This window comes from Rattus norvegicus, chromosome X, assembly GCF_021556685.1.
Source record: "Rattus norvegicus strain SHRSP/BbbUtx chromosome X, alternate assembly SHRSP_T2T, whole genome shotgun sequence".
NCBI lineage: Eukaryota > Metazoa > Chordata > Mammalia > Rodentia > Muridae > Rattus > Rattus norvegicus.
Window position 1 is genome coordinate 109,056,786 of NC_141554.1, and position 16,354 is coordinate 109,073,139.

The 16,354-nt window shown below is 39.4% G+C and overlaps 1 protein-coding gene across 1 annotated transcript in view; it reads left to right on the top strand.

Annotated features, from left to right (window-relative positions):
* The window catches only part of Fam199x (family with sequence similarity 199, X-linked), a 35,699-nt gene that overhangs the window by 12,174 nt on the left and 7,171 nt on the right, over window positions 1–16,354 (top strand). The window contains exons 3-5 of the mRNA NM_001271176.2: window positions 9,638–9,787; window positions 10,130–10,291; window positions 15,022–15,282. Coding sequence (NP_001258105.1) covers window positions 9,638–9,787; window positions 10,130–10,291; window positions 15,022–15,282 — 573 coding nt within the window. The remainder of the gene's footprint in view (window positions 1–9,637; window positions 9,788–10,129; window positions 10,292–15,021; window positions 15,283–16,354) is intronic.

Consider the following 16,354-nt stretch of genomic DNA (forward strand, 5'->3'; position numbering starts at 1 on the left):
GTAGTTTCAATCTAGTGCTTCAGGTCTAGAGAGTTTGTGGAGAGCCAGTAGTCTTCAGCCCATGTTGGAAACCCAAAACTGGCTTCTGATATCAGCAGAGAACAGAGCAGTAGAAACTGCAACAGAGTAAATAAAGTTGCCAGTAAAAGGGAAAAAAGAAAGGTAAGAAGAAAGCTTCCTTCTAGCTTTTAAATTTTTCTTTCTTTGGTATCTGGACTGCCATCCACATTTAGGGTGGGTCTTCCCATTTTAAATGATCCAAAAAAGAAATTCTCTCACAAAAGTACCTAAAGTCTTGCCTCCTTATCCAGCCAATTTGACAAACAAGATTTATAGCCTGTTAGAGGTTTGTTTATTAGGGTGATATGGGTCCCCTAGAAAGACTTAGGCATGGTGACACACATATTTAATCCTAGCACTCAGAATGTGAAGGTAAGTGGATATCTGCGAGTTCAAGATCAGCCTGCCCTAGACAGTGAATTTCATACCAGCCAGGAATACATAGTGAGACCCTGTTCCCCCAACATATCAAATAAAGAAAGAAATAAGCAAGCAAGCAAGCAAATGTAAATGAGGAAAGCACGTTCATAAGTTGTAGCCCATCTAATATTACGGATATATGTAATCATAAAGGTGTTATATAGATGATAAAAGGCTTTATATGTCAAATGAGAAAATACTATGGAATATTCTCCAAGGGAGGTGTTTCCTGACATTACTTATGCATTTACTGATTAAAGCACTGTAAATGCTAAGATGCTACTTCATCCAAAGACTAAGATCTTGCCTTTTAGATTAGCTACTGCTTTCCTCCCCCCAGAAATCCACTTGCAAGAGCAACAAGGACTCTTAGTTGCTGAGCCAACTCTACAGCCAGATTTCCTATTTGTGTTGGAGTATAGGTAATCTGTTCCCATGGATATTTAACATTTAAATATGTAAGGAAGTTTGAAATGCTTCCTTACCTTGTGAGATATTATTGATTACTATTAAGTATTATCAAGTATTAACTAATATTAAGTAGATCATGCCAGATAATGATTGCAACTTATTGTTAGGATTAATAGAGCAAAATCATTGAAGCTAGAGGTTAAACATCATCCACTGTCAGGGTTAAAATCTGCCTCTGTTTAAACTTTTGGGCAAACGTTTCGGTGCTACCCTAGTTAACATAAGTGATTCACCTATTCTTTGGAAAGTTATATTTGACTAGTCATACTTTCAGACATCATCTCTTGTTGAGCAGGAAAGCTTAGAGGATGCAAAGAGTGAGTAATAATGCTGTCACACTTTAAATCAAGAAGCACAATCTGAAATTACACATCAGCTGTTATAGAAATGAGGTTACTCCCAGAATTCTGCTGTATCTTGCAGAAAATATGGCAGAGGTTTGATTTAATTCTCTCCATGTGTCACAGCTACTGATTATGGTAGAAAGATACTGAATACAGTCTACGAAAAATATAGGATAGAACTCATTAAGCATTTTTTTCTGAAATACTCTATCAATTATAAAGTGGGAAATTGCTGGCCTGATATATAGGAGCTAATACAATTAATTGGGCTGTACAATTGCTACTGTAGCCCCTTATGTTCAATTGACTACTTGGCGTTTTCACTTGAATGACCTTGTTATGCCATGGTAACCCATTATCTGAGGGTGAGTCCTTGATCCCTGATGCTACTTCAAATTATAGTGGTTCCATGGACAAAGTACATGAGCCTTTGTGACATAACATAATACAGTGAACAATGACTGTTGTCTATTCAAAGAATATTTGTACACACCCCATTTCCCTGCGGTCCACATCCAGATTGCCATCTTATTTCATAGTACATTACAGGCCAGATTGCCTGGCATATTTGAAAACACTGTACTTGTGTTCAATTTTGAATTTGGTCACCACTTAAATGAATTTCTTTGAATAGCATTATGTGTGGGAATAAGTGTGTTAAGCTAGAAGAATTGGTTAACACTTGAAAAGTTTAAAGTATACTATCCTGGGTGGCTTATGTAATTGTGAAATATTTTCCATTAGTCTTAATATTTGACTCCTTAGTAACTATTTAGTTATCAGATAGGTCTTTTTTTCTTAAGGAAGGGTTTATTTATATTCTGGGGGTATGGTCCATTGTGCTGAGTAAGTCCTAGAAGCAGAATCTCAAGGAAGCTAGTCTTCATCAGGAGTCAGTGATGCACTGAGTGCTCCTAAACAACTTATAAATCATTTTATTTCTTCAAAACTTTCTCATCCATCCATGTTTTCTGTTTATGTGTATCAGAGTGTTTGTGAGATTACAACAAAATCTTCATGTCTAGTGCTGACCTTTGTTGTTTGTTTACTCAAGTTCTGTCACTTAGAAACCGTTTTGTGTCTACTCTTACATGCCACAGGAGTGCTTCTAGTTCTTGTATTGTGCACATTCTCAGCACTAATTTTCTTTACTTCCTTCTTTCTTATTTACCCTGCCTGCCTGCCTGCCTGCCTGCCTGCCTGCCTGCCTGCCTGCCTGCCTGCCTGCCTGCCTGTTGATCTACAGGATCTGTGTGCATAGTACTGACTGTCCTGGAGTTTGCTGTGAAAACCAGCTTGGCCTCAAAAATCACAGAGATCCTCCTGCCTCTATGCCTCTGCACCTCTGCCTCCCAAGGGCCAGGATTAAAGGCATGCTCCATCACTCCTGGGATCTTTTATTATTATTATTATTATTATTATTATTATTATTATTATTATTATTGTTATTATTAATGTCGTTTTCTTAACCTTATCCCGTGTTCTTGTGATCTATGGTTTTACTGAATTATTTTTCTTTCCCAAATGTCTTTTCCTTTCTCTCTGATGTCATTAAGCACTACCTTGTAAAAAATAAGCAAATCAATTTAGCAACATAGGACACATTCTCTAAGGGCTTTTACTATCTTTTAAGTAATCAGAAACCATGGCAAAGAATAGAAAAACAAAATACATTTTACCAAGTGTCACTTGTGTTTTCAAAGCTTCTCAAGTTGGGGACATGAAAAAAAAAAGCTCAGCACTCTTTTGGCTGAAGAGTCTGATCAACGTAAATTAATTAACTTACATAATATCAGCCAGCATGATGCTACAATCCCTGTAGCTGCAGTATTTAGGAGGCTGAGGCAGGAGGAACAAGGCAACCTGGGCTACATATAGAGAGCTCCACCTAGCCTGATACCTAGCTTGAGATTTTGTCTCAAATAAATGAATGAATGAATGAATGTGTGTATGTATTATGTACGTACATAGTATGTATTCATTCTAGGGTGTTTTTAACTTCCTATTATCAAAACTACTCTCCATTATTTTTTTATACTGCCTCATCTCCCACCACAAATACAAACCAAAGACAAAAATTAAGTGTGTATCATACAGCTTGACCCCCCCCCCAACAAACAGGCTCCAGAAATTAAAAGAAAATTTTCTTAAATTTTGAAACTATAGGAATTTTTATATTTTTTGGATTTATTGGGTTTATGTTTATTAATGTTTTGCATGTAAGTCTGTTTACCATGTGCATGCTTGGTGTCCTTGCAAGTCAAAAGAGGGCATCAGAACCCCTGGAACTGGAGCTCCAGATGGTTGTAAACCATCATACGGGTGCTAAGAATCAAACCCAGGTCCTCTGCAAGAGCAACAAGTGTTTTCAGTAACCAAGCAATCTTTTCAGCCCAAGTATAGGTATTTTTAGTGTATGTTTGTCTGTGTGTTCATGATCGTTTGACTGTGTGTGTGTGGGGGGGGGCATGCATGTAGAACCCAGAAGCCAATCTCAGGTGTTATGCTCAGGAATATCATCTGCATTTTTTGACAGAGGATCTCTTACTGACCTGAAATTCATCAGTTAAACTAGGCTGACAGGCCAGTGAGCCCCAAAGATCTGCCTGTCTCTGTTTTTAATATCTGGCACATGCTACATTGTGCAGTTGTACATGGATGATATTGTGTTACCTTCCAAATGGATGCATGGGATTATTTCTATCTTCTTGTATCTGTTGAGGCCTGTTTTATGACCAATTATATGGTAAATTTTGGAGAAAGTACCATGAGGTGGTGAGAAGAAGGTATATCCTTTTGTTTTAGGATAGAATGTTCTATAAATATCTGTTAAGTCTATTTGGTTCATGACTTCTCTTAGTCTGTCTACGTCTCTGTTTAATTTCTGTTTCCATGATCTGTCCATTGATGAGAATGGGGTGTTGAAATCTACTGTTATTGTGTGAGGTGCAATGTGTGCTTTGATCTTTAGTAAGGTTTCTTTTATGTATGTAAGTGCCCTTGCATTTGGAGCATAGATACTTAGGATTGAGAGTTCATCTTGGTGGATTTTTCCTTTGATGAATATGAAGTGTACTTCCTTATCTTTTTTGATAACTTTTGGTTGAAAGTTGATTTTATTTGATATTAGAATGGATACTCCGGTTCCCTCTTTAGACCATTTGCTTGGAAACTTGTTTTCCAGTCTTTTACTCTGAGGTAGTGTCTGTCCTTGTCACTGAGGTGTGTTTCCTGTAGGCAGCAAAATGCTGGATCCTCTTTATGTATCCAGTCTATTAGTCTATGTCTTTTTATTAGGGAATTGAGTACATTGATGTTGAGAGATATTAAGGAATACTGATTGTTGTTTCCTGTTATTTTTGTTGTTAGAGGTGGAATTATGTTTATGTGTCTCTTTTCTTTTGGTTTCGTTGCAAGATTACTTCTTGCTTTTTCTAGGGTGTAGTTTCTCTCCTTGTATTGGAGTTTTCCATCTATTATCCTTTGTAGGGCTGGATTTGTAGAAAGATACTGTGTAAATTTGATTTTGTCATGGAATATCTTGGTTTCTCCATCTATGTTAATTGAGAGTTTTTCTGCATATAGTAGCCTGGGCTGGCATTTGTGTTCTCTTAGGGTCTGTATGACATCTGTCCAGGATCTTCTGGCTTTTGCAATCTCTGGTGAGAAGTCTGGTGTGATTCTGATAGGTCTGCCTTTATATGTCACTTGACCTTATTCCCTTACTGCTTTTAATATTCTTTCTTTGTTTTGTGCATTTGGTGTTTTGATTATTATGTGACAGGAAGAATTTCTCTTCTGGTCCAATCTATTTGGAGTTCTGTAGGTGTCTTGTATGCCTATGGGCATCTCTTTCTTTAGATTAGGGAAGTTTTCTTCTATGATTTTGTTGAAGATATTTACTGGTCTTTTCAGCTGAGAGTCTTACTCTCTTCTATGACTATTATCCTTAGGTTTGATCTTCTCACCGTGTTCTGGATTTCCTGGATGTTTTGGGCTAGGAGCTTTTTGCATTTTGTATTATCTTTGATGGTTGTGTAGACGTTTTCTAAGGTCTCTGCTTCCCCTGAGATTCTCTCTTCTATCTCTTTTATTCTGTTGGTGATGCTTGCATCTATGAATCCTGATCTCTTCCCTAGGTTTTCTATCTCCAGGGTTGTCTCCGTTTGTGCTTCTTTATTGTTTCTATTTCCATTTTTATTTTTTTTCGAAATTTAACGTATTAGTTCTTTTTTTTTCTATATTAACTTGAGTATTTCTTATTTACATTTCGGTTGTTCTTCCTCTTCCCAGTTTCAGGGCCAACATCCCCATAACCCTTCCCCCTCACCTTCTATATGTGTGTTCCCCTCCCCGTCATCCCCTTATTACCGCCCTCCCCCCAACAATCACGTTCACTGGGGATTCAGTCTTAGCAGGACCTAGGGCTTCCCCTTCTACTGGTGCTCTTACTAGGCTATTCATTGCTACCTATGAGGTCAGAGTCCAGGGTCAGTCCATGTATAGTCTTTAGGTAGTGGCTTAGTCCCTGGAAGCTCTGGTTGCTTGGCATTGTTGTACATGTGGGGTCTCGAGCCCCTTCAAGCTCTTCCAGTCCTTTCTCTGATTCCTTCAACGGGGTTCCCGTTCTCAGTTCGGTGGTTTGCTGATGGCATTCACCTATGTATTTGCTGTATTCTGGCTGTGTCTCTCAGGAGAGATCTACATCTGGCTCCTGTCTGCCTGCACTTCTTTGCTTCATCCATCTTGTCTAATTGGGTGGCTGTATATGTATGGGCCACATGTGGGGCAGGCTCTGAATGGGTGTTCCTTCTGTGTCTGTTCTAAACTTGCCTTCCTATTCCCTGCCAAGGGTATTCTTGTTCCCCTTTTAAAGAAGGAGTGAAGCATTCACATTTTGATCATCCTTCTTGGGTTTCATGTGTTCTGTGAATCTAGTAATTCAAGCATTTGGGCTAATAGCCACTTATCAATGAGTGCATACCATGTGTGTTTCTCTGTGATTGGGTTACCTCACTCAGGATGATATTTTCCAGTTCCAAGCATTTGCCTACGATTTTCATAAAGTCATTGTCTTTGATAGCTGAGTAGTACTCCATTATGTAAATGTACCACATTTTCTGTATCCATTCCTCTGTTGAAGGGCATCTGGGTTCTTTCCAGCTTCTGGCTATTATAAATAAGGCTGCTATGAACATAGTGGAGCACGTGTCTTTTTTATAGGTTGGGGCATCTTTTGGGTATATGCCCAAGAGAGGTATAGCTGGATCCTCAGGCAGTTCAATGTCCAATTTTCTGAGGAACATCCAGACTGATTTCCAGAATGGTTGTACCAGTCTGCAGTCCCACCAACAATCGAGGAGTGTTCCTCTTTCTCCACATCCTCGCCAGCATTTGCTGTCCCCCGAGTTTTTGATCTTAGCCATTCTCACTGGTGTGAGGTGAAATCTCAGGGTTGTTTTGATTTGCATTTCCCTTATGACTAAAGATGTTGAACATTTCTTTAGGTGTTTCTCAGCCATTCGGCATTCCTCAGCTGTGAATTCTTTGTTTAGCTCTGAACCCCATTTTTTAATAGGGTTATTTGTCTCCCTGTGGTCTAACTTCTTGAGTTCTTTGTATATTTTGGATATGAGCCCTCTATCTGTTGTAGGATTGGTAAAGATCTTTTCCCAATCTGTTGCTTGCCGTTTTGTCCTAACCACAGTGTCCTTTGCCTTACAGAAGCTTTGCAGTTTTATGAGATCCCATTTGTCGATTCTTGATCTTAGAGCATTGGTGTTTTGTTCAGGAAATTTTCTCCAGTGCCCATGTGTTCCAGATGCTTCCCCACTTTTTCTTCTATTAGTTTGAGTGTATCTGGTTTGATGTGGAGGTCCTTGGTCCACTTGGACTTAAGCTTTGTACAGGGTGATAAGCATGGATCGATCTGCATTCTTCTACATGTTGACCTCCAGTTGAACCAGCACCATTTGCTGAAAATGCTGTCTTTTTTCCATTTGATGGTTTTGGCTCCTTTGTCAAAAATCAAGTGCCCATAGGTGTGTGGGTTCATTTCTGGGTCTTCAATTCTGTTCCATTGGTCTATCTGTCTGTCTCTGTACCAATACCATGCAGTTTTTATCACTATTGCTCTGTAATACTGCTTGGGTTCAGGGATAGTGATTCCCCCAGAAGTCCTTTTATTGTTGAGGATAGTTTTAGCTATCCTGGGTTTTTTGTTATTCCAGATGAATTTGCAAATTGTTCTGTCTAACTCTTTGAAGAATTGGATTGGTACTTTGATGGGGGTTGCATTGAATCTGCAGATCGCTTTTGGTAAAATGCCCATTTTTACTATGTTAATCCTGCCAATCCATGAGCATGGGAGATCTTTCCATCTTCTGAGGTCTTCTTCAATTTCTTTCTTCAGTGTCTTGAAGTTCTTATTGTACAGATCTTTTACTTGCTTGGTTAAAGTCACACCGAGGTACTTTATATTATTTGGGACTATTATGAAGGGTTTCGTTTCCCTAATTTCTTTCTCGGCTTGTTTCTCTTTTGTGTAGAGGAAGGCTACTGATTTATTTGAGTTAATTTTATACCCAGCCACTTTGTTGAAGTTGTTTATCAGCTTTAGTAGTTCTCTGGTGGAACTTTTGGGATCACTTAAATATACTATCATATCATCTGCACTATTTCCATTTTTAAATCCTGGATGGTTTTGTTGAATTCCTTCAACTGTTTGGCTGTGCGTTCCTGTAATTCTTTAAGGGATTTTTGTGTTTCCTCTTTAAGGCCTTCTACTTGTTTACCTGTGTTGTCCTGTATTTCTTTAAGGGAGTTATTTATATCCTTCTTAAAGTCTTCTATCATCATCATGAAATGTGATTTTAAATCCAAATCTTACTTTTCTGGTGCATTTGGATAACCCATTATTTGCTTTGGTGGGAGAACTGGGCTCTGATGATGTCAAGTAGTCTTGGTTTCTCTTGCTTAGTCTCCTCTGCTTGCCTCTTGCCATCAGGTTGTCTCTGGTGTTAGCTTGTCTTGCTGCCTCTGTAAGTGGCTTGACCCTGCTGTAGGCCTCTGTGTCAGCACTCCTGGAGAATTTTTTTTTTTTAAGCCAGATCCGGGAACAGATAAATTGCTCCTGGATTTGTGTGACCTGAAGCCTCAAGGCTTGGAGAACTCCAGGTGAGGAAGTTTCCAGCTGCTATTGCTCCTAGGTTCCAGGGGCTACTAGGCAGGTTCCTCTTGGGCCAGGAATGTGAGCAGAATTGGTTTCCCCTGAGGTCTCTGGATTGTTTGCACTCCTGAAATTCCTGCTCTCTCCCCCAAGGGATTTAGTTATAGAGGGCTGTGGGAGTGGTTCAGCTCCAGGTGCAGGCAAAAATTGCAAGGGTCCTGCCCCTGACTGCTGCTAGGTTCCTGTGTCCAGAGGGCGTAGATGGCACTAGGCAGGTTCCGCTTGGGTCACAAATGTGGGTAGAAGTATTTGTCTCCCCTGAGCTCTCAGGATTGTCCACACTTCTGAGGGTCCAGCTCTCTCCCCCATGGGATTTGGGTACAGAGAACTGTGGGATCCATTCAGCTCTGGGTGCATGTAGGCAGAAACCAGAAGTTGATCAAACTTTTCTGTGTGTTAAGTGTAGTTTTTCTCCTCCTTTGTCTATACATTGTCTTCCACTTTCTCAGTTCCTTTTCTAATCTTTCTTTGTTGAGTTTTTGCTTCATATTAACAGCACATTTTAAAAGACTTCATTGTTCTTATTGTCACTGTGCATTGGAGGATTCATGGAATTCTGTATCTTGAAACACACCAGTAAGTGGTGGATCATTTGGGTCTCCTGTGATTACAAACTCCTGCTTGCTCAAGCTCTATGGCCTGATAATAGTGTGGTTATAAATTCAAAACCTTATTTATTATTTAAACTTAGACTAGCAGGTTAGTAAGTCTCAGTTATGATTCATGCTTTTTAGAAAGTTCATTTTTGTGGGAAACTTCAAAGAAAATATCCTGACATTGATGTTTTGTGTAAAATAGGTATGGTTCCGTATTAGAATATTTCTCACTGAAAAGATTCTCTGATTAGATAATTAGTCTTGTATTGAAGTAAATTTTATTTTATTTTTGACTCATGATCTTTTGTAAGTGAGGGTGACCTGAGGCTGGTTATTTAGCTCTGGCTGTCCTTAGACTACTTGTCGTCGTCATTCTACTTCCTGTGTATTGCAGGCATGTGTACCAACCATGCCTTGCTTAAGTAACTTGTAATTGATGTATAAAATGTGTAACTATGTTTAAAATGCAGCTTGCAGTGTTTAATGTTCTTAACCCCTATCTTTGTTCCTTTTATAAGTTACCAGGCAGTGACATTGCCAGTGGAAGCGATGTACTTTCTGATGTCATACCCAGTATTCCAAGTTCACCTTGCTTGGTTTCTAAAAAGAAAAACAAGCACCGGAATCTAGATGAGCTTGCTTGGAGTGCAATGACAAATGATGAACAGGTAAATATGTTGACAGTCTTGGATGTTGACATTAAAACTGTACATGGAATAGAACTTAGCTGGAGAGAGGATGTGAAGCCCCCTTTATTACCTCTTTATAGCCACTGAGTTATGTGAATTGGTTAATTAGTCTAAAATTGAGTTTCAACTTTTTTCCATTAAACAAGTGAAATTATCTTAGCAATGATGTTAAGGAACAATCAACTTTCTTGTTCAGTGGTTGCTTCTTCATTGGAGCCCTGGACAAGACAATTCTTCTTATGTCTAAAATGTGTCATAATTCATATAGCAAAAGTCAGGGTTTAACACTGGCATTGTTTGTTGTACTTCTTCTTCACATAGGTGGAATATATTGAGTATCTGAGCCGAAAAGTCAGTACTGAGATGGGCCTTCGGGAGCAACTTGACATTATTAAAATCATTGATCCTTCTGCTCAGATCTCCCCTACAGACAGCGAGTTCATTATTGAACTTAACTGTCTCACAGATGAAAAACTGAAGCAGGTACGTAAAGTAAATAGAGATTGTTTATCCACTGAGCATGCCACCATCTTATAAAGTGTAGGCTTATGAAATCGTATGTGTATACATAGGCTCTCAGGAGCAGAATCACTGCTGAGAAATGTAACATTAGAAAGAAAATGATGGGAGACCTCACCGCCTGATCAGGTGGGCACTCCTGAGACTGCAGAGCGGAGGAGACCACCAACACTGCCCACCCCTGCCCACATCCCTGGCCCAAGAGGCAACTGTATAAGGCCTCTGGGTTCCCGTAGGGGAGGGCCCGGGAGCGGCAGGACCCCTGCGCCTGAGACACCGCCGGAACCTGAAGGAAACAGACCGGATAAACAGTTCTCTGCACCCAAATCCCGTGGGAGGGAGAGCTGAACCTTCAGAGAGGCAGACAAGCCTGGGAAACCAGAAGAGACTGCACTCTGTGCACATCCAGACGCCAGAGGAAAACACCAAACGCCATCTGGAACCCTGGTGCACGGAGGCTCCCGGAAAGAGCGGCGCAGATCTTCCCGGTTGCTGCTGCCTCGGAGAGGACTTGGGAAGTGCCCCGAGAGCAGACTTGAGCCTTGGAACCACAGGTGGGACCAACTTTTCCCCTGCAGGAAACCTGCCTGGTGAACTCAAGACACAGGCCCACAGGAACAGCTGAAGACCTGTAGAGAGGAAAAACTACACGCCCGAAAGCAGAACACTCTGTCCCCATAACTGGCTGAAAGAAAACAGGAAAACAGGTCTACAGCACTCCTGACACACAGGCTTATAGGACAGTCTAGCCACGGTCAGAAATAGCAGAACAAAGTAACACTAGAGATAATCTGATGGCGAGAGGCAAGCGCAGGAACCCAAGCAACAGAAACCAAGACTACATGGCATCATTGGAGCCCAATTCTCCCACCAAAGCAAACATGGAATATCCAAACACACCAGAAAAGCAAGATCTAGTTTCAAAATCATATTTGATCATGATGCTGGAGGACTTCAAGAAAGACATAAAGAACTCCCTTAGAGAACAAGTAGAAGCCTACAGAGAGGAATTGCAAAAATCCCTGAAAGAATTCCAGGAAAACACAATCAAACAGTTGAAGGAATTAAAAATGGAAATAGAAGCAATCAAGAAAGAACACATGGAAACAACCCTGGACATAGAAAATCAAAAGAAAAGACAAGGAGCTGTAGATACAAGCTTCACCAACAGAATACAAGAGATGGAAGAGAGAATCTCGGGAGCAGAAGATTCCATAGAAATCATTGACTCAACTGTCAAAGATAATGTAAAGCAGAAAAAGCTACTGGTCCAAAACATACAGGAAATCCAGGACTCAATGAGAAGATCAAACCTAAGGATAATAGGTATAGAAGAGAGTGAAGACTCCCAGCTCAAAGGACCAGTAAATATCTTCAACAAAATCATAGAAAAAAACTTCCCTAACCTAAAAAAAGAGATACCCATAGGCATACAAGAAGCCTACAGAACTCCAAATAGATTGGACCAGAAAAGAAACACCTCCCGTCACATAATTGTCAAAACACCAAACGCACAAAATAAAGAAAGAATATTAAAAGTAGTAAGGAGAAAAGGTCAAGTAACATATAAAGGCAGACCTATCAGAATCACACCAGACTTTTCGCCAGAAACTATGAAGGCCAGAAGATCCTGGACAGATGTCATACAGACCCTAAGAGAACACAAATGCCAGCCCAGGTTACTGTATCCTGCAAAACTCTCAATTAACATAGATGGAGAAACCAAGATATTCCATGACAAAACCAAATTTACACAATATCTTTCTACAAATCCAGCACTACAAAGGATAATAAATGGTAAAGCCCAACATAAGGAGGCAAGCTATACCCTAGAAGAAGCAAGAAACTAATCGTCTTGGCAACAAAACAAAGAGAAGAAAAGCACATAAACATAACCTCACATCCAAATATGAATATAACAGGAAGCAATAATCACTATTCCTTAATATCTCTCAACATCAATGGCCTCAACTCCCCAATGAAAAGACATAGATTAACAAACTGGATACGCAACGAGGACCCTGCATTCTGCTGCCTACAGGAAACACACCTCAGAGACAAAGTCAGACACTACCTCAGAGTGAAAGGCTGGAAAACAAGTTTCCAAGCAAATAGTCAGAAGAAGCAAGCTGGAGTAGCCATTCTAATATCAAATAAAATCAATTTTCAACTAAAAGTCATCAAAAAAGATAAGGAAGGACACTTCATATTCATCAAAGGAAAAATCCACCAAGATGAACTCTCAATCCTCATCTTCGGTTGGTTTATATACAAGTGTGCAATTTCTAGGCTTGAAAGTAAAATGATGCTATCTGGTGCTGGATAGAGGAGCCTTATTTTTTATTATGGCAGCTTGCTATTTTTGTAATATGGTGATTTGGTTGAACACAATAAAGTACAGTAGTAACTGATCTCCCCTTCTTCCTGGATGAGTGAGGAGATGATTAAATGTTGATGTCAGCATCCTTGAGCATATTCAGATGAGCTTCTGCTTCTGTTGAAAAGGATGCTGTGCTTGATTGTGGTCCGAAGCTTTGAAGCACTACTTGGCATCTCCTTCCTTGGAGGTCTCACTGTTTAAACATAACAGATTTGATAGCTTGTTGGTAAGGTGAGGTCCAGCTTGTCTCCACTAGGTCATCTTCATGTGAATCCGGTGGTTATACGGTTTTGTTCTAGGGATATTTCATTTTTTTAATAACGGTTTTAGCTGACATTCATGGAGAGAATGAATCCTTAGAACTGTGCCACTAGTGAAAGGAAATCCTGTCTAGAGTATGTTTCTTTACAAAGCTGTGTCACACCGTCCTTTGGGCCCTCTGCTGGAAAAGTAGAATCAAGTCTCAAATAATGCCTTTTAAACTGTATCCTCTAGTATTATAGATGTAGGACAGTACTGTATCATACCTCTGTGGATGTAAAATAGCTTGTACCTGCTTTACGATACGTAGTAGTGACCGTGCTTTATCAGAGCTGTTTTTAATGATGTTGCTCAGAATGTTTTCTTTCCAGATGATGATTGAGAAGCTAATTTAAAAAAAATGGTGCCAGGTACCACAAGAGTAACAGAACTGTGCTGTTTTCTCGGGTTTTGTTTTTTTACTTTTTTTTTTTTTAAATGGAGTGTGCTGGATGTCTCTACAGTTTTGTTCAGATGACTGCAGAACCTGGAAAAGCTGTTGCTGCTGTTGATGCATAACACACTGCTATTATTGGTCTTTTTATATAAATATAAATATATATATATACAGATATATAATTTGAATTTTTTGAAACTTTAGCTGTGCTGTCAACTTTGGAAAAAAGTATCCCCGTTTACTGTGTTGAGTTGGCACTGTACAGAAATTAACAGCCATATTGGTCTAGAAATGTTGAACTTAAGTTTTTTCCATTTGTACAGGGGTAACTGTACAAATACACTGTATTAAATATGTAAGGTCTTATCTACGTGGGTTTGATTACAAAAACTAATAAAGTATTCTCTAAATTTAAAAGAAAAAGAAAAAAGAAAGAAAGAAAATGATGGCTGAGGTAAGAGTCGTAGCTCAGTGGTACTCTGTAGCATGTGCGGAGCCCTGAATTCAACCCCCAGTACCGCCAAGAAAAAAAAATGACAATAATATTTGAGAGCATATGGTTTTAAGATGTTTTCTGTCAGTGAAGATCTAGACTCTGCTTTTAGTTCTATAGACCTTCAGACTTATTTCACCACTTAAAGGATGGCTTAGACTGAGGTCCAGATTTGTGTTGAATTTAAAACAGATGAGTAGTCAGAGTCAAAGTACTAATTAGACCTGGAGTGGTGACAAATGCCTGTGATCCTAGCCCTTGGGATGCAGAGCAGAAAGATGAGAAGTTCCTGACTAGTTAAGGACTGCAAGGCCAGCCTAGAGTACATGAGATCCTGCAGGAAACCCCCAAGCCCTGCTCAACAAGAGCCACGCTGGTAGGAAAATGGACAGGTGCTTTGAGATGTACCTTTCTGATCACTTCCAAATAGCATTTTTGCTACACCTTTGCTCTGGCACATGCTCTAATAGAAATGTTTTAAATTCTCTCTTTCTGATGTCTTGTGTTTTAGCATTTGTGAAAATTCTCTCATTTCTTACAACAGTAATACTCTCCCACATTTCAGCTAGTTTTTCTAGTATGGTAAGCATTCAAAATCAGGTACCATTGTGCCCCTCACTAAAATTAAGGGGGAAATGTACACTCATCAAGACATAAGATCATTAATCTACTTGAATTTTTAGTGGAAACCTTTGAAAATGTATAATCACATCCGTTTTTTTGTTTTTGTTTTTTCATTTCAGTCTTCATAGAATTCAAATTCTGAAAGCCAATAATAACATTTGCTACATAATATTTTATATTTTTAATAGCATTTTGGACACTGCTGATGTTTTAATCCTTCCTTTCTTCCCTTCCTTCATGCTGTCACTCCTCATCTCTTGGGTACTGTTTTCAAACAGTCTTAATCTATAGCCAAGACTGGCCTTGAATCTAATATTAAAGCTCAGGCTGAGCAGAATTAATGTACCTGAGTTGGTATTTATTTGTATATTTAGATATTTCTTATGACCTTTTATTCTACCTCTTTTATATATTTAAAGCACTTTGGGCATATGCCCCAGCATTTCGAGGGTAGAATATCAAGGTGCAATACTTAGCAGTGCTTGTCTGTGTGTCCCAAGGTCAGAAACTATATCAAGGAGCATAGCCTTCGTCAGCGGCCTACAAGGGAGGCCTGGAAGAGAAGCAACTTTAGCTGTGCAAGCACCAGTGGAGTGAGCGGTGCTAGCGCCAGCAGCAGCAGTGCCAGCATGGTCAGTTCCGCAAGCAGCAGTGGGTCTAGTGTTGGAAACTCGGCTTCAAACTCCAGTGCCAACATGAGTCGAGCACACAGCGACAGCAACCTATCTGCAAGTGCAGCAGAGCGGATTCGGGATTCAAAGGTAAAATGTCTAATACAAAAATGTACGATTCAAAATTAACAATTCAATTTCAAGCAAAGTACTCCTTCACTTAAACCTCTTGAAACTAAAAATCATTCCACTGTCTAGATGCCTATGGGTTTTGGTTTTGATTGACCAGGTTGAATGCTGTGCTAACCCACAACCATATTACCTTCAGTCTTCTCTGGTTTTTATGTTCCTTTTCATTAAGAAATATTGGAAGTAAGAAAATAACATCTAATTCTCAAGACTACAACTCACTACTAAGCAAATCTTACTATGTTGCTGGTGTTGCTGTCTATTAGATCCTAAAACTGACGTATGTGTTGGGGGGGGTGTACGCGCATGTGTGTCTATGTGCGTGTGTGCGTGCATGCGTGCGTGCGTGTTTAGTGTTTTCTTGATATTTCAGACTTAACTGTTCCTTGACTAATCAAAAAGTCTAATAAGGCTTTCCACAATTCTGTTCTCCTCTTCCATAGTTGAACCTTATTGTTGAGCACTTGTAAAAGAGAGCCAAACTGTACATAGAATGGTTCGGCGGCTTAGCATGGGAATGTGGTTCCTTGCAATGGCACAAACTTGAGTCAATTTAAAGATGAAAGGAGAATCTCTTTGGAAACTCATTAGTGATCAGAAGATATCCCTTCCCCATTTAGCCTCGTTTTGTTTATTTTTTGTTTTGTTTTATTTTTGTCAAAGTTTTATTTTTGTCAAAATGGAAGAAACAAAGCCATCCTTAGCTGCCAAAGAATTTCACTGGATATGTGGTAATTCCCTTTTGGTTTTGGTTTACCAGTGATGATGATTGAGTATCCACTGGGTTCCTAACAGGCTTTTAAGATAACATTTGCCTAATATTTTGAAGGCATGATTCTTTCACAGCCACTGAAAAAGTTCTCGTCCTCGGGGTAAAATGTACTTTGAAAGCTTAAGCATGAGGGATTTAGGCAATGTTTTCTGCATTTTATATTCACTTTTGTGTCCTAGTATTTTATTTTTGCTGTGTTGATACCAGTACACCCTAATTCGACTTAAAAATGCAATTTTTCAGAGTATCTTGTTATTCATA